Source organism: Mesoplodon mirus (genome assembly GCF_964341445.2).
Source record: "Mesoplodon mirus genome assembly, chromosome: 11".
NCBI lineage: Eukaryota > Metazoa > Chordata > Mammalia > Artiodactyla > Ziphiidae > Mesoplodon > Mesoplodon mirus.
The window spans coordinates 98,496,643-98,514,659 of NC_138987.1; the positions used below are offsets into that span (position 1 = coordinate 98,496,643).

The window sequence follows — 18,017 nt, forward strand, 5'->3', positions numbered from 1 at the left end:
CCTGCTGTGACACTGCCCTGGCCTCCTCCCTGGGATTACAGGTGGGCCCAAGGAGGTGTGAGAAAGCACTTTGTCACTGGGGTTGTTTTATACCTGGAGCAAGGTCATACCTGATGACCTTGGAACGGGGCTTCCCAATTGTCTTCACATGGTGGCCGACATAGAAGGTGACATCTGTCGGCACACTGGACGCCCATCCCCCTAGGCCCCCACCACTGCAGCCAAGGGTCAACGGCCCTGCACACCTGCTACCCCTGGGGACTTACAGGATGCACAGCTCAGGAAAGCTCCACTTCGAATTATAAACTTCTTTAAAAAAGAGTGAGATTGGTTGGTGGAGGTGTGGGAGGTACAGATTGATAAACTTCACACTGAGAATCCTTATTCATAAGCTGTGTTCCGGTTCCTCCGTCCCCACCCCCATGCTTCCCCAGCAAGTCTGACCGAAGTCTCTGACTTTACTCTGAATGGAACCAGCACAGCCCTGTTCTCTTCACCCAAAGTGAACCCTCTGTGAAATCACTCCCGCAGCCTGGGACACACAGCGTCGTCTTATCTCCCCCGAGCTGTAGTGGTGGAGGCCAGGAGAGGGTTTCCAGTAAGAAGGGTGTTATCGGAAAAGAGGCGGGGGAAGACGAAGGGAAGGAAAGGGGACTTGAGGCTGCAGCCGCTGGTCATTGTACGTCCTCTGCTGTCAAGCTCTTCTGTGACCTTCCCTTACCCGGGGTCCCCAGCAAAGGCATCTGCAGGGCTTTAGACCCTCTTTGTCCTGCGGCATAAGCTTTGTTCTGGCACCAAAGGAGAGACAGCAAAGGCATGGATTCTGTGATATTACAGAAGCCCCTGTATTTCATTGGGGAATGTATAATGAGGGTTTTCTTTATATATTTGGGTTTCCTTTTGAGTACATCTATTATAATAGTGACCTATAATATTAAATTATAAAAAACACAGTCCTATGTATGATATTAAATATTAGATTAGAGGCATCTGTAGAATCTGTAAGTAAAAAACTAAATAATAAAGATCAGAGAGGAAATCAAGATTTAAAAAACAATAGAAAAAAAATCAACAAAACCAAGAGCTGGTTCTTTGAAAGGATAAACAAGATTGACAAACCTCTGGTCAGGCTCACCAAGAAAAGAGAGAGAACCCAAATAAACAATATAAGAAATGAAAAAGGAGACATAACAACTGATACCACAGATATACAAAAAACCATAAGGGAATACTATGAACAATTATATGTCAATAAATTCGACAACCTAGAAGAAACGGACAAGTTTCTAGAAACATACAGCCCACCAAATTGAATCACGAAGAGATAGATAATTTGAACAGACGGATCACTGGAAGTGAAATAGAATCTGTAATGTAAAAAACTAAATAATACAGATCAGAGAGGAAATAAATAAAATAGAGAAATAAATAAAATAGAGATTAAAGGCGTCTGCCTTGCTTGAGCGGATCCCTCATCCACTGTGGACATTATAAGCAAGGCAGTTGGAGAGAAACAAGGCCACCAGCAGAGAATGTAAACACTTCCAGTCACTGTCTACAGGTGGGCAACTCCCAGGCGACCAGGTCAAGTGTAGCAGGTGATAAAGCAACAATGTGGGAGGGGGTTTGAGGACAAGACAGTGTGCAACCCCCAGAGAAACTCTCAGACTAAGACATCTGGGAGGGACTTCAGAGACTATTTCATTCACCATCCACCATCTCCCCAGTTTACAGATGGGGAAATAGGTCAGAGGGAGGACATGGTCCCTCAGTTTGCATGCACAGATTTCAAAAGAAACAGGTTCTCTTTGACGGGGAAGCTGATACACATGACGGGGGCGGGTAAGGGATCTGCTCGTGTCTTATCTAAAGGAATGAAAGGTAACTAGTGTACACAGGCAGATAGATGCTGTTCTGGTACATCTCATTTCTCTGACCCTGGAATGAATTGTTCCAGGTAGTGATTACATTTTGACACTGATTCAGGCAAACACCGTGGCTGAGTTTTTTGGGTTTGTTTGTTTATTTTTACATCTTTATTGGAGTATAATTGCTTTACAATGGTGTGTTAGTTTCTGCTTTATAACAAAGTGAATCAGCTATACGTATACATATATCCCCATATCCCCTCCTTCTTGCGTCTCCCTCCCTCCCACCCTCCCTATCCCACCCCTCCAGGCGGCTGAGTTTTGTTCTCATTCTTTTGAATATACTTTCTTTTTTAGAGCAGTTATAAGTTAACAAAAAACTTGAGCAGACAGCAGAGAGTTCCCATATACCCCCTTTCCCACCCTACACACAGTTTCCTCTGCTACCAGCATCTTGCATTAAGAGGTACATTTGTCACAGTCGATGAAGCAATAGTGATGCATGATGATTAACGAAGGTCCAGAGTTTAGGTGAGGGTCCACAGTGTGTCGTGAGTTCTGTGGGTTTTGACAAACGCACCACATTGCATTTCCATCATCACGGTCTCCTACAGAACAGCTTCACTGCCCTAAAATGCCCCTGCACTCCAGCTCTCAGCTCTGAGCGTCCTCCCACTGCGCAGTTCCCCTCACTGTGTCAGACGGTGGCCAGGTACCTCCAGCCACAGACAACAGGGTGCAGTGCGTGCACGGTACGCTTGCAGGGCTGGTCGTGCCACTAAAGCATTTGCTCCCAAGAGATGCTCTTGTCCTAGGAAGACCTCCATCTCCTGCTTCTCCTCACCTCCAGCCACTCCCCCTTCCACGTTCTCGCGACAGCTCCCTCTCAGTCACCGTCTAGCAGAGCCCCTCCCGCCAAGTTCATTTCTGTTATATTTGAGATTCCACATATGAGCGATATAATAAGATATTTGTCTTTCTCCATCTGACTTACTTCACTTAGTATGAGAATCTCTAGGTCCATCCACGTTGCTGCAAATGGCATTATTTCATTCTTTTGTGTGGCTGAGTAATATTCCATTATATATATGTACCACATCTTCTTTATCCATTCATTCAAATGTAGATGGACATTTGGGTTGCTTCCATGTCCTGGCTATTGTGAATAGTGCTGCTGTGAACATTGGGTTGCATGTGTCTTTTTGAATTGTAGTTTTCTCTGGATATATGCCCAGGAGTGGGATTGCAGGATCATATGGTAATTCTATTTTTAGTTTCTTGAGGAACCTCCACACTGTTCTCCATAGTGGCTGTATCCATTTACATTCCCACCAACAGTGCAAGAGGGTTCCCTTTTCTCCACACCCTCTCCAGCATTTATTATTTGTAGACTTTTTAATGATGGCCATTCTGACCAGTGTGAGGTGGTACCTCATTGTGGTTTTGAGTAGTGAAGTTCTTGAAGTGACTTGCTACCACTCCTCACAGGACTGTCAGAGCATCAGATGGGATGCTGGGTGTGTGTGTGCATCGTAGGTTGGGAAGAGCCAGACAGAAGCAAACGGTCTTCTGCCCAGGGCATCGCCAGCGCCTTGAAGAGCAGGACTGTGCTTTTTCATTCTTAGCCTTCCCTAAAGACTTTCTGCAAAACACTAGCCATAAAATAGGCTTTCCATAAACAGTTATGTGTGGGTTGATTGGATGCATTAGAGGAAGAGAGAATAGGATTGGATATTAGGAATGGAGCTTTAATCGTCTGGAGAACAAGACACAGGGTGGCATTTTCAGGAAGGCTGTAGCTCTTCCCCTATGACCATTCATCCTGGAGGCTTAGACATCCATCTGCCTGACCCCAGGGATTGGATGGGCAAGATGCCAGGGAAACCACTGCTGAAATGGTGGAGCCAGAATCATGAAGAGGTGGGAATAGGGAGCAGAGACCTCCATCTGCAGATGGAGTCTTTAGACAGAGTCCAACAAAGCAAAGAAAATTGTGGCCCATCCTGAGACCACCGCTCCATTCCCTGGTCTTTCTTTTACCAAGATTCCTCAAAATTTTTTTCATCATAGTTTAACAACAGTCAAAACAACATTTTTTTTTTTTGGAAAATTGTTGAAAACCTTCACATGGAGAGAATATGACCTTGGGAGAGAATTCTCTGCACCTTCTCAGAGAGGATTCTTTGAAAAAGTCAGGGGATGAGGGGAAGGAACGAACTTGTGGGAATACAGATGCATCTAGTCCCCAGGCCATATTCAGAGCCTCTATTCTATGACTGTACAGGCAGGGTCTGGACCGGAAGTCCTCCACAGAGCTCCCGGGGCAAATTCTCCCAACGCCAGGGCAGGTGTCCCCACATGCTGCATCCCAGGCAGCCACATGGGATCCATGGACAGGGATATCCAAAAACCACAAGCCACCGGTCTTGTCCTGAGCTTCCTGTCCCCATCTGGTACCAGGGTTTCACACCTGGCTCCCGAGGTCGCACGCTCCCAGATCCTCCGACCTGTGCAGTGACAGCTGATGTCCTCCAGGGGCCAAGAAAAGGAGCACACTTACCCTGGGCTCTGTCATCCTCATCCTCGGAAGCTTCTGAGGAGATGCCACAACTACAAGGCTCAGAGCAGTGTATGGACTTAGCATTCAGCGCTAGGACTCCCCAGAAAAGCCCATGCATTCAGTGCTAGGGCTCCCCAGAAAAGCCCATGTACATCTTAGGCTGGAATCCTGGAAGGGGATGGACAGTGAGATGTGGCTCGGTCCCTGTGTACTGACTCCAGTGCACAGGAAGGGTGCAAAATCTGTTCCTTGATAAGAACTGTAGAGTCAGGCTTAGGGGTTACAATCTCTCAGGGAGCTTTGGAAACAAGTGCAAAGAGTCTCACCTTCATTTAGCAGGGCAAAGGTTGGTCCTCGGGGAGTTATGGTTGTTCTCCCGGGCAGCCAGGTTGGGAGCCCATGGCAGGAGTCTAGCCATCTGTGCTATTGGGCAAATCCCTACCTCAAGCTCAATGTTTCCTTATCTCAGGTGGGAAGAATTACTCTGAGATGCTTGCACCTTCATTCACTCTCACCAAGTGGGGGATCCCTCCTCTCCCCGAAATCAGCCTACTCCCCTGGGCGGTCCTCTGCCTTCAGATCCACCTGCCAGGCATTCAGGGCTGGTGGGGAGTCTTCAGAAGTGACATAGGCCGGCACATCGGTTCTCTCTCCTAACAGGACACATGGAAGTGGCCAGGGAGGTTCCACCTCCAACCAGTCTGGGACCAGAGCACATGACCACATCCTTCTCTCAAGACACCTGCCCTGCCCCCTGCAGCATCTTGGCAGCTGCTGGGAAACCCCTCTCTGACCCACCCTGCAAGTCTCCCTCAAGCCCCTTTGCCCCCAAGTCCTCCTTGACCACGATGTCCGCCACTGAGGTCTGTCCGTCCTCTGGATGCTCTGGCATGTCGCACCCGTCCTGGTCCTCCAACGTCTCTCACATGGTGCCTTGTATGGAGTAACGTCTTCTCCAGTCACTCGCATCGTGGACCCCTTGAGGATAAGTTTGCTCTGCTTTGTATTCTGTGGTGAATACATGTACGAACCATTCTGTGACTGCTACTAAAGAAAGCTGTCTCACACATAGCAATGAAGTGTCCTAAATCTTCTCTCTAGCCTGGAGGGGCCAGCACCCTGTGTCTTAGAGACACATCCTGGGTCCAGGCGAGGAGCCCTGTGCCCCTTTGCTCCTGGACCTGTCTCTCCTGCTCTTGTGGCTTCAGCCCCCAACACGTGGAGGGCTCAGGACACCCAGATTCAAATCGAACCTCTCCCAGTATGAGCTGCACATCTTTGGGTGCGTTATTTAAACTGTGTACATCAGCCTCCTCATCTATACAGAGGAAGTACCTGTACCTCTCCAACGGGTTATTAGGAAAAGTAAATGAGTTACTACAAGTAAAGCACATCATAAATTCAATAAGTGCAGGTGTTTCCGAGATCATCATCGGAGGAGCAGCCTAGGGAACCGGCAGACCCTGTCCCGGCTCTCCTGTTTATTTGCTTTGTGACTCTGGACATGTAAACCCCAAGAGTTCCATTTCTTCGTGTATAACTTAAAATATGGATAACGCCTGGTGAGTCTACCTCACAGAGTGGCAGTGAGGTTCAGATGAGCTAATACACGTGAAAATGCTTTGTGAACTATAAAAACGCGTATGGGCAGGAAAACAAATGCCACTTCTTTGTGCCTGCATCTGTGTGACCCCCCTTCCTACGGTGCCTTCTGCGATGGTTCCTGACTTTCCCCTGCCTTCTGTGGTAGCTGGGAGCTCCTGGGGCAGGGATCACATCCCTCTCCTTTTCCAGCAGCCCTGATCTCTAGCCTGCCGCCCGCACGTGGTCTGCACTCAGTAGAGGGGATGTGGGAAGAGCAACAGTCCCCTCGCATGTATGTTCTTCCAGAAGGCGTGCAGTGGCTTGCCCCCCAGGGGTGGCCCGTGATAGGACTGTCGCCCCACCTGAGAGGGCACATCTAGTCCCAGGAGCCAGGTCCCCCATAGACACTAAATGTGGGGACGCCTGGCCTGCAGCTCTGCCCCTGGGACCCCCCCGGGCTCCGGTCCCTGGGCTCAGCCAGCAGACTTGCCATCTTCACGAGGTTTCTGAATTCACCTCCACGCTATTGGAGAGACCACAATACCAGTGGAGTTGCCCTTGGCAGTTCAAGTCAGGGAAACCGAGCAATCAAACCTCAGCATTCCATAAAGGAGCAGGGACTCTGAGGCCTTTCTTCTTTCTTCCCATCTCGAAACCCTCCCAAGGTTGCAACTTTGCTTTTGTGCCTCTGTCTCGGGTCTCCCATATCTTCATGAAGAGGGGGTCTCAGAGGACGCCACTGCCTGGTACTGACCTGGATTCCTTCTGTGTCCCTCAAAACACCCACTTAGGGCTGTGCATACACAAAGCTCTGGGTGCTTAGCTCCTGATTGGAATTTAAAAGACTGAGAAAAACAAAATGAGTGGACTTGATGGGAGATTAATTGCACAGGCATCTGTTGACTGCATGACTGAAGCTGGATTTTTTCGGAACCACTGGCTGCCTTCGCATTTCCTGGTGGAAGTGGGGCAGGTCAGCAGACAACCCAGTGTCGTAGATAACTTTTGCCCACACATCATTCAGTTTTGGGAGCGTTGGCTTGAAATTGAGGGGTGTGTATATGTGTGTGTGTGTGCGTGTGTGTGTCTGGAACCGACGTGCCTTCCGTGAGCCTCAGAGATCCCTGTATTCTCTTCAAATGGGCTGATTACAACACAGAGGATGTGGACGGTGGAGTTTTTCCTGTTTGATGTCACACTGCTACCCTTTAAAAGTCCGAGGGAAAAAAAGGAGGGAATGCAGCCTAGGAGCCTCAGGCCAGAAACCAGCAAGGAAGAGGAGAAACAGTCCAGGGAGGCCAGGCGCAGAGCCAGGGTCGGGTTTCAGACTCCACACCAGCCATTCAGAGAGCCGAGATGCTGGGGGCCTGCCTGGGCCTCTGGGTCTGCACCCTGGGCTGTGCGGTCCACGCCTATCCCAACACCTCCCCGCTGCTGGGCTCCAGCTGGGGCGGCCTGACCCACCTGTACACGGCCACGGCCAGGAACAGCTACCACCTGCAGATCCACAGGGATGGCCACGTGGATGGCTCACCCCAGCAGACCATCTACAGTAAGTTGGGGCTCCGTCTAGGCTGGGAAGATGGGGGACTAATCTGTGCCTCCACCTGCAGGGACTTGGGGAGGCCTTGGCTGGACCAGAGGGCTAATCCAGCCTCCTAGCTTCTCGCCCAGGATCCGTGAGTGTATGTGTGTGTGTGCGCGCGCGTTTAAACCTTGGGAGAAGATTCTGCCACCTCCCCAATTAGTGTGTATTGGTTTCTCCCAACAAGAATAATTTCCATCTTAACTAAAATCCATCTTCCCACAATAGCAGCCACTTTCTCTGTGCCCTGTCCAAAGAGTCAAAAAACGTACAAAAGACAGGCAAGGAGGCTGGGAGGAAAAGAAGTCAGATCGGTCAGTAGACACTGAGTTTTGGCTCATGAACTTTGGACTTGGTTAACGGTAGAGGTTGTGAAGATTTCTGTACCAGACCAGGGCTTGGAATAGATAAACCCAGAGGCTCTTTCCAACTCCGAGCTTCTAGTGTGCTGGCCTTATAAGAGTTCTCAGGGAAAATGTATTAAAGACTAGACTGTCCAGGAATCCTGTCTTGATGAGTCTGACCCAGTGCATCCATCCATCCATCCATGCACACTCATCATTCAACAAGCTTACTAGGTGCCTCAGTGGAACCCAGGATTCTATGAGCTGGGGAGCCTTCTCTGTGGAGCTGAAAGGTCCACTTATTAGCAAATTAATCTGGTTGGGAACTCACTGAAAAACATGAGACAACCAGAATATTTTTAAAGATGAGGTTTGTGGAAAGTTGGACCACAGTCCACAATAGTCAATCAATTAGCTGTGCTCCTGATGTCCCCAGAAGGAATAATGGGGTGGGAGGATGATAGATATGGAAAAAGACAAGGTCTTCTATTGTAGGAGAACCTGTAAAAATTAAGGAACCAGAAAAATGCCAACTGATTCAAAATAGATCCAATCAGAAGAAGGAAGGAGTAAGCACAGTCTCTGTTTAATTAAAGACAATTTCTTGTAGGAATAATGACTTGCCTTCAATTGTTGCACTAAATTATTCTGTAATTTTGCTGTGGCCTTGTTATATGCATGACATTCATTTTGCTAAGAGTCAAAGGACCTTAAACCTGGTAGTGAGAGAGATGCATGTGCAAAGCCAAGAGTTCAGACCTCTTCAGGTGCTCTGTGGATGGTGACAGGGGGTGAGAGAAAGGAGGAAGTTCTCCCCAAATACCAAACAGGTTCCAGAACTCAGGGGAACACAGTAGGATTTAGGAGTCAACATCTTGGAAGCCAAGTTTGAGTCCCATGGCAAAAAATCTGAAATAAATCTGGATATAGTTGATGCATCCAAAGTATCACTCGTTTTAGTCAATGGATATTTAGCAGAACCTACAACGTGTCTGACGTCTTGAAAAGCTCCGTGGCTTCAAAAGAAGACCAGCCCTTCACGCACCTCCAGGTTTTCAACCTTCGTGTCTCCCAGCTCATGATCAGCTTTGAGGAGACACAGTTTTGCCCTCTCGTGGAAGGCCGCCCTCACTTCAAGATGAGAGGTGATTTAAAACGCAGGACAGTAGATTATGGTAAATTATTTTGATTCCCCTACATGGAAAGGGCTGCAGATAATTAGAGAATGCTTATAAAATTTCTCTATAATCACAGAATCCTTTTGATGAAAGGAAGCCCCCAAAGACACAGCCTGGTGGGGGGAGGGGGAGGGCTGTGAGTGGTGCCCGGAGGGGTTAGGGCTCAGCCCACTGAGTTTGCAGCATGAATCGTAGAATTTTCCCTCTTATATCCACCGACCTCAGGCCCCGAGAAGACACAGAGCGCTAGTTGGAAGGAATTAAAATGACTGAGAGGAAGCAAAGTGAATTGCACTGATTTCAGATTTTTTTTTTTTTTTACAGAAATGTGATTTTGTTTTGTCATATAAAGAACCTACTAAGCCTTGTGTCTCTGGCAGTTAAGGAACCTGGGAAGGGACTGAGTCAGGGGCAGGAGAGAGACACTTTTGCTAGTTTATATAACATTTACACTATTCAGATCAGTTATCATGAGCATTATATATACATAGATAGATACAGAGATATACACACTAAGATAAAAAGTTACCCAAAAGGGAAAGAAGAAACACTGATGCCTGTAGCTCCGTAGGACAACTAAGTAACAGGCTGGAGAAGGATTTGTAATGACCTCCCCAAGGAACGCAAAGCAGCGGTTTTACATTGATGGAAAAGTGTGGAGTGTTTTTTCCCCTCCTAATTAATTACAGATTTCCAGTGACATGTGGTTCACTTGATTATTGTGCTTTACTAAATTCTTGATTAAGAGTTGAGTACTCAACCCAGCTTTGGTTTGTTGATCGTTGTGAAATTATCTGCCTACATGATTCTATATCCTCGTGACTTGCAGCTGGTGTCAGGGAGTGTGTCTCCAATGTCTGTCTCCTTCCTTCTGTGAACAAGGCGACCCTCCCACTCTCCGAGAGCCCCACTTTGTGGCAACAGCAGCAAAGAGATGCTTATTACTCCTGGTTAATATTATTCCCTGGCTCCTGGTCTTTTTTTTTTTTTAATCTAAATTTTATTTTCAACAAGGGATCTGAGTTTGGTAATTACATTTTTTTATTTTATTTTTTTATTAGTTCCTTCTTTATAACAAAGTGAATCAGTCATACATATACATCTGTTCCCACATCCCTTCCCTCCTGGTCTCTTTACTTGCTCTGGCTTCCCCAATGTCACTTTCTTTACTTGAAGCTGAACTATCCTTGGGCTCTTTAACCCTTCAAAATGTTATCTTTCTTTTGGGGACCTCAAGGTCCTTTCCATCCATCATCTTAGTTATCATTTATTGACCATGAGACTAGAATAGGGCAGATAATTTTCTACTTTTATAGCAGAGATTGAGGCAAAGTGGTAATAGTAATAATCACCGGCATTTAGAAAGTGGGTTTATAGCAGATAAAAATATTATCTCCTTACACCCCGAAGACGACCAAATGAAGTAAATGATTCTACTCCATACGAGAAAACAGAGGTTCAAGGACTCAGATAACTGGCTTGTGGTCACATAGGCGGTAAATGACCTAGGGAAGACCTGGAGCCGGGTCCCCTGCTTCTCTGTATCACGTGCACAGACACGGCATCACGAAAGGAAATGTCCTTTACACCTGCCGGGCTCCAACAGGTGTGGTCCCAGTGGCCAGCGGTTTGTGCCTTCTTTCTGTCAAATGCTGCCCTTGGGTCGGTGCAGACCTGCCTCAGTCACCTGCACAGGGAGGGCAATCGGCTCTTCCATTTGCTGGACTTTTGCACCGGCTCCTCTGGGTTTGATTCAAGCCTGTGCGTCCTCACGGCAGCAGCTCCCGGTCCCCCTGAAGGCTGTCTTCTCTCCTCACTGGCCCTGGGGACAACACACACCGCTCACAGGGACCCAGGCATCGGCTGGCAGCTGGCAGGGTGTGGGCTTATGGTCAGGGGCAGGCCAGGCATCCTCCACAGGACCTTCCATCTGTTAAATGTTTTCAGGGAAGGCACTTTTTTACAGCATCATCCCATTTGATCCCAGTTGCAACCCTGGGAAGCAGGCAGGACAGCTGTGATCCTTCTCTCTTCCCAGCTGAGGACACTGAGGTGAGAGCAATGACTTGCCCAAGGCTACAGAGTTAGTACAGGGCATAACAGGGACCGGAATCTTAGCGCCCCAGTTCCAGGCTCCTGGCTCAGCACCTCTCCCCTGACCCCCTCAGGGGTACCGTGACCTGGCGGCCTCATGGCCGTGGCCTGGATTTCGGCCCTTGATTTCATCTTCTGAGGCTTGTCGTGATGTCAGCTGGAGACGAGCTCCAGGGTTGTGGGCAGAAGATGTTAGGGTCACTGACCTGAGTTTCCTGAGTTTGAATCTTGCCTTGGTTTCCTCATGATTTAAATTGGGAGGCTGCTACGTCCAATATTAATACTGGTGACATTAACAACATAGCTGGTTTTGTGGGGGGCGGGTTTTGGGGGGAGCGGATTCTTTTCTTATTTATTTATTTTTGGCCGCGACCCATGGCATGTGCGATCTTAGTTCCCCGACCAGGGATTGAACCTTCACCCCCTGCAGTGGAAGCGCAGAGTCTTAACCACTGGACCAACAGCGAAGTCCCATAGCAGCTATTTTGAGAGTTTAAAATGTGTCCAATACTCAGAGTGCAACATCTCAAAAACAGTTACGAAGTGTAATTTTTTTTCCCCCAAGTAGACTGAAAATTCATCAGGCTAGAAACAATTTCTTACATGTTCCTTATGTCTCTCTCAGGGCTTCTCTCAACATTAACCATAGATCTGAGACTCACAGGCAGACCCCGTTACGGAGCATTTAATATCCTCCGCACCTCCCATTCCCCACCCCACTTCCAGAAGCTTCCCTCAAGCCTAATCCTTAGCCGAACTTGGAGACCAATGACCTCTCCTCTTTGGCCCTCTGCCTGGACTTGCTCCCAGCCTCATGGCCTCTGCCCTACATCATTCTGACTTCTCTGTGCTCAGCTAGTGTCTAGTATTGCCTGCCTCTCTCTTTGAAGGGCTCTGTACTGAGCCTACACGGGGTAGATCTGGGCTATAAGTCACCCCATGAGGCGCCATCACTTACTGGGCACAGATGCCTGGCGTTTCCACCCTCTCCAGGCTACATTTCTAGAAGACTCGACCCCCTGCCTGGGCTACCTCCCTGGGAACTGTGAGGCCACATGAGATGTGTGGGGAAATTCTGTGGTCAGCCAAGGGAAGAGGCCCCAAGACCTAAAGAGATGATTCTAGTAGAAAATGTCAGGTAATTAAACAGCATCTGGGGAGGAAGTCTTGCTGAATTAGCACTCATATCACACCTTTTATGGTGTCATTGTACCCTTGCTACAAAACAGAAACTTTAACTACTCACTGGTACTTGTTAGAATTGCACATCCCCATGGCGGGAGGGGCGGTCACACTTAAAACTGTTGTCAGTTCCTCAGGGTGTAGGTAGTGTGAATGGGTTTCAGGCCTTTGTCCAGGGCTAGTTTTTGAGAGGGGCTGCACCTGGGGGGCACCACCAAGTGAGAAAAGGACCAAGAATAGCAATGAAGAAGCAAGAAGAAATTCCCTGCCTCCCAGGATCTACTCGACATGGAAAGATAAACCATCTGCTTCTAAGTGGCTCACCCTAGAGAGGGACTAGACATGTGAACTTATTAAAGCAGGTGAGGAGATACATGCTCTGAGAGAGGCGAGTCGGAGCGGCTGAGAAGAAAGAACAGGTCATTCTGATTAGGGAGATTAGGAAAGTCTCCATAAAAGAGTGACATCTGAGCCTGGCCTTGAAGCGTGAGTGACCTTGATAAGCAGAGGAGGGAGGAGAAGATCCATCCGAATACAGCTCTTGACACATAAAGGGTGCTGACTGCTGTATCACTGACTCCTGCACGGCTCCCTGGGTGGAGGATCAAGCTGGATGCTTGAAAGACATCTGGGCATAGATTTAAAAATCACAAAAGCAGAAGGCTTGGGAGGACGTGACTACCACCACAAACATTAAGAAGTATGAGTCAGGCAAAGGGGAAAATAAAGAGAGTCCAAGCAGAGAGAGAAACATGTTGGTACAGGTGGAAGCAAGCTGGGAGTTCAGGGTGCTCCTTACAGGCAGGAGGAGATGCAGGAGGCAAGGCGGGGGAAGGGGGGAGGGGAAGTCAGAAGAAAGAGGCTGAACAAGGACAAGAGGAGGCTTCTGTGAAATCATCACCACCCTTTAGATCAATCAAGGGAGGGTCCTTGGAGGTAGGGGCTGGATGTGAAGCCAGGTTTTGACCGGCATGATTTTCTCCATAGGTGCCCTGATGATCAGATCTGAGGATGCGGGCTTCGTGGTGATAACAGGGGTGGTGAGCCGGAGATATCTCTGCATGGACTTCAGAGGCAACATTTTTGGATCTGTGAGTTTCTTTTTGTGCTGGATAATTCTTTGCAAATAATTATCTCATTGCTCTGGCAAAATGTAGAATTTTATAGCTTAAAGATTCCACTTGCAGATTACCTTGGTGATGTTTTCACTGAGTACTTTTTTCCATCTAAGTATCAAATGCTCAGGTTTATACCGCTGAGGTCTGAACCCAGGCCATCTGGCTTTGGAGCATCTGGGCTCTCAGTCTCTAATCCGACCTGCCCTTTGGTCCCCATTTTTTAACTAGCACAGCACCTTGTCTGCAGCCCAGGTCCTCAAGTCACATCCGTTCATGTTGGAAAGTCCATTAGAAAGAAAGGGTGAGAAGCCACTGGGGTCTCATGATCTTGTTACTAGACACCCTTGACCTTGGGCAAGTCCCCTATTTCTCTCAACTTCAGTTTCCTCACCTGGAAAAAGTCAAGTGGGATGGACCATGTGCCCTGTGGGGCTCCCCCAAATCAAGATCTGTAGCGAACTCCCTCGGCCCCAGCTGTGATGGCTGGTCTTTCGGATTGGTGAGCAAGGGCGTTCCCAAACTACAGGGCGCAGCATATTCCAAAGCACGGGGGCATCGGACAGAAGCTGCTCCCACCAGAAATTCCAAGAGAGCAATTACTTTCTGCTTTACTTACCGCTGTGTCCTAGCACCCACCATAGTACCTGGCCCAGAGTAGATAAATATCTGTTGAACAAATATAGACAAATACGTACATAAATACCTGTTGACCGCATATAGGCATATACAGAGTCCTCATCTGTAAAATCCTTACTTCGTGGACTTCTGAGGATTAAAGGACATCCTACGTGAAGGCCCTAGCGGGCACTCAGCAAAACGCAGCACCAGTTAGCGGCAGAGTGAGGGCTCACGTAGGTCACCTGGTGATGCAGTTCATGTCCCTAATTCCCAGACTCTGTTCTGCCTCCGAGCGGGAGTCTCCTTACTTATATGTGGCCCTACAAACCCCAGCCCACCTTTGTCCAGGTGAGGAGACAGACCGAAGCCACCTCTGAGCCAAAAACAAAAGGCAGAGAGAGGGCAGGCCTCCGTGCAGAAAGCAGACACAGAGGCGCCGGCTCCGTCCAGCCCGGCCCCAGGCAGCCAAGTGCCGGCGGCGGGTCCCCAAGGCTGTCCCCACCTGCCCGTCGTAACCGCAGTTTGGAAATGAGCGGAAATCACTTTTGCTCAGCAGGGCACGACGGGGTTAAAGGCAAGGCCCGAGTAGAGTGGGTGGGAGGATTGGGGTCCCGGGGTGGAGCTGGTCCCATCCAGCTCCCCCGAGGGCTTCAGCCTCACCCGGTCGCCCCGCCCCGCTTTCAGCATCACTTCAGCCCGGAGAGCTGCAGGTTCCGGCAGCGGACGCTGGAGAACGGCTACGACGTGTACCACTCGCCGCAGCACCGCTTCCTCGTCAGCCTGGGTCGGGCCAAGCGGGCCTTCCTGCCGGGCACCAACCCGCCCCCGTACGCGCAGTTCCTGTCGCGCAGGAACGAGATCCCGCTGCTGCACTTCGCCACCGCGCGGCCCCGGCGCCACACGCGCAGCGTGCACGACGGCGGGGACCCGCTGAGCGTGCTCAAGCCGCGCGCCCGCGCCACGCCCGCGCCCGCCTCCTGCTCGCAAGAGCGGCCCAGCGCCGAGGACAGCGGCCCTGCGGCCAGCGACCCGCTGGGGGTGCTCCGCGGCCACCGGCTGGACGCGCGCGCCGGGCCGGGGGGCGCCGAGCGCTGCCGGCCCTTCCCCAGCTTCGCTTAGGGCGGCCCAACTCGGAAAGCCAAACCGTCTGGGGCGCGGGCTGGAGGTGGGGCGAACCGGCTCCCCTGCCTCCCTTAGCGGGAGGTCCCCGGGGATTGCCCTTGGAGGCCGGTGGGGTGGGGCCCCTCGCCTTCCTCCTCCCACCTGGGCGTGCTCCCTTGGGAGAGAAGGGGTTCCCTCACCCCCAGCCCTTCCTCTTCCCTCTCCTCTCCTCTCCATCAGCCTAGCATTAAGAACTAGGGCTTAGCGAGTTGACCAGCCGGGAGGTGAAGCGGGGAGCCCAAGCCAGCGGCTTCTCCACCGCCCCCTGCTTTGTGCCATCTGCCTGGACCCTGTTGGCAGGGTTTGAGTTGGCAACCTTGACCTGGGGGATTAACAGCTCGACTGAAACCCATGAAAATCCTAACCTCAAGCCTTCGTTCTTCCTTAAGCATCTCTGGAGAAGGGCCGTCAACAAGACTGGGCGTAGGCTGGTCAAAACTTAGCCAGAATGACCGCCCGGAGGACGGAGGCAGGGATCAAGCTAGAGACACGAGCTCCTTACAGGATGGCCCCTTGCCCTGCTCTGTCCTTCTGTGCAGCCAAAGCCCGGCCCCCAGTGACCCTGCTCTTCCCACGTGGCCCCTGCCTCTTGGCCCCACCTTTGGCTTGAGTGAATTGGGCCTGAGGAGGAGTTTTGGTCTTGGCTCCCGAAAATCTACCCTGATAGGATTTGTTTTTCAAAATGGAAATAAATTCAAACTCTCCCAAGAGGCCCTTAATTAAGCCTCTGCTTTCACGTTGAGTGGTGATCCATTCTGGATGAATTAGACAAATGTTGCAAGGAGGGGCCTTGTGACAACGGGACTGCTCTGGGTTGGGTTTTTGTGTCAATTGTGTCTTTTTTTTTTTTTTTTTTTTTTTTTTTTTTGCGGTACGCGGGCCTCTCACCGCTGTGGCCTCTCCCGTTGCGGAGCACAGGCTCCGGACGCGCAGGCTCAGCGGCCACGGCTCATGGGCCCAGCCGCTCCACAGCATGTGGGATCTTCCCGGACCGGGGCACGAACCCGCGTCCCCTGCATCGGCAGGTGGACTCTCAACCACTGCGCCACCAGGGAAGCCCCAATTGTGTCCTTTTGTGAAGTGGCATCGGGGATTCCGGGGAAAGAAGTCCAACCACCAGGGATCACAGTGTAGGAGTCAGGAAAAGCCAGCACTGTCAGCTCTTCACCATGACGGCAACCCGCCCTGTAGCCGTGGCTAGAGGCTTAGCTAATAAAACACTCCTGGGCGGTCATGGCTGGGTCTTACTCCACTTGGACGTTCTGGGGTTACCACATGAAGACAGCTTTCAGTCCCAGGAGCCCCAGCACTACCCTGAGGAAAACCAACCCTCACTTACAGCTGAGCACCAGGCAGGGGGAGACTGATGCCTTAGTCATCCTCAGGGGCCCCGTTTCCTACCTCTACTTAAATGGCCACCTGAAGAGCGGGATACGAACGAGCAGAGTAGGTGTGAACAGCAGCTCCCTCCCAGCCACCTTCTCCCCCTACCGCCATCATGCACCCAACCTTAGAAACGGATCCATTCTTTTACTTAGGAGAGAAACATTGGCCAACTGCTCTCACCTATGGTTTTAGGCTGATCTTGAAGGATGAGTTCCTATTTCAAAACACTCAGACTGTGTATAATAACTATATAGCAGTGCATGGCAACTATTTTCTTTATAGTTTTCATTTTCCGTTCGAGATATTATAGTGTATAAAAGCTACTGGAAACCTAAATGGAAAGGACTTCGGCAGAAAACTGGTTCACTGGGGTTTTCTCTTTGGCAGAGCTGAGAGAGCCTCACAATGTCTTATGTCACTTAGCACGTGGCAATATTTATTTATTTATTTGGAAGATTTTTGCCTATCGCTCTGTATTTATGGATATTTATAAAAATGTAACCCCACCTTTTTCCTTTCTTCTTTTAAAAAAATAAAACTGATCTCAGCTTCTCTTAGCTTTTCCTTTTTGTATTACTACACAAAAGTACATCGAAATATGAGAATAAAAGGAATTATGGGAGGAATTATGGGCGGGGAGCACTGGGAAAATCTAGAGAGAGCAAAGTTGAAAAATTTCAGAATTTTAAAATATTCAAGGTTTTTTCCATACACAAATGAACTCAGCAATTTTGCCTAATTCAGACAGAATTATTGAAAACAAAGCAAAAATTTTAATACTGGGTTTCTGATCACTCTAGCTTGTGTTTCCTTTAAAGAGAGAAATTTTTTTTTTATTTGAAAAATACCCACAGACACAGCCACATCAAGATCCCAGTAAACTTCTCAAGAAAGATGACACATTCCAGGCTCTGGAAGAAATAAGGGGAAATGGCCCACAGTCAAGAGAAAATTCAATCACTAGAAACCAACCATTAGATGACCCACATCTTGGAATTAGCAGCAGGAACTTTAAAGCAGCTATTAGAAATATATTTAAGGGTTTTAAAGGAAGGAATGGTAATAAGGAACAAATAGATCAGGAATCTCAAAAGAGAAAAGAAATAATAAAAAGAACCAAGTAGAAATCAAAAATTGAAAGATACAATACCAGAAATAATAAATTTATTAAATGAGCTTAATAGTAGATTGAGGATGAAAGAACAGTCATTGAAGATAATAAAGTTAACATGTAATCTAATCTGAAGAAAAAATATGTTAAAAAAATAATGACCAGGGCCTCCCTGGTGGCGCAGTGGTTGAGAGTCCGCCTGCTGATGCGGGGGACACAGGTTCGTGC

At 49.1% G+C, this 18,017-nt stretch overlaps 1 protein-coding gene across 1 annotated transcript; it reads left to right on the forward strand.

Annotated features, from left to right (window-relative positions):
• Positions 1-7,262: 7,262 nt before the first annotated feature.
• On the forward strand, positions 7,263-16,443 carry FGF23 (fibroblast growth factor 23). The gene is made up of 3 exons (XM_082637092.1): positions 7,263-7,564; positions 13,383-13,486; positions 14,816-16,443. Exons 1-3 carry the CDS (start codon positions 7,369-7,371, stop codon positions 15,248-15,250), a joined length of 735 nt encoding a protein of 244 aa, XP_082493218.1. The 5' UTR covers positions 7,263-7,368; the 3' UTR covers positions 15,251-16,443.
• Positions 16,444-18,017: the final 1,574 nt, after the last annotated feature.

What these genes read in the sequence shown, in the direction of transcription:
- FGF23 (XM_082637092.1), top strand. Translation starts at nt 7,369, where the DNA reads ATGCTGGGGGCCTGCCTGGGCCTCTGGGTCTGCACCCTGGGCTGTGCG. An exon ending in ACCCCAGCAGACCATCTACA is followed by an intron (nt 7,565 to 13,382) that starts GTAAGTTGGGGC and finishes TTTTCTCCATAG; the next exon opens with GTGCCCTGATGATCAGATCT. An exon ending in GAGGCAACATTTTTGGATCT is followed by an intron (nt 13,487 to 14,815) that starts GTGAGTTTCTTT and finishes CCCCGCTTTCAG; the next exon opens with CATCACTTCAGCCCGGAGAG.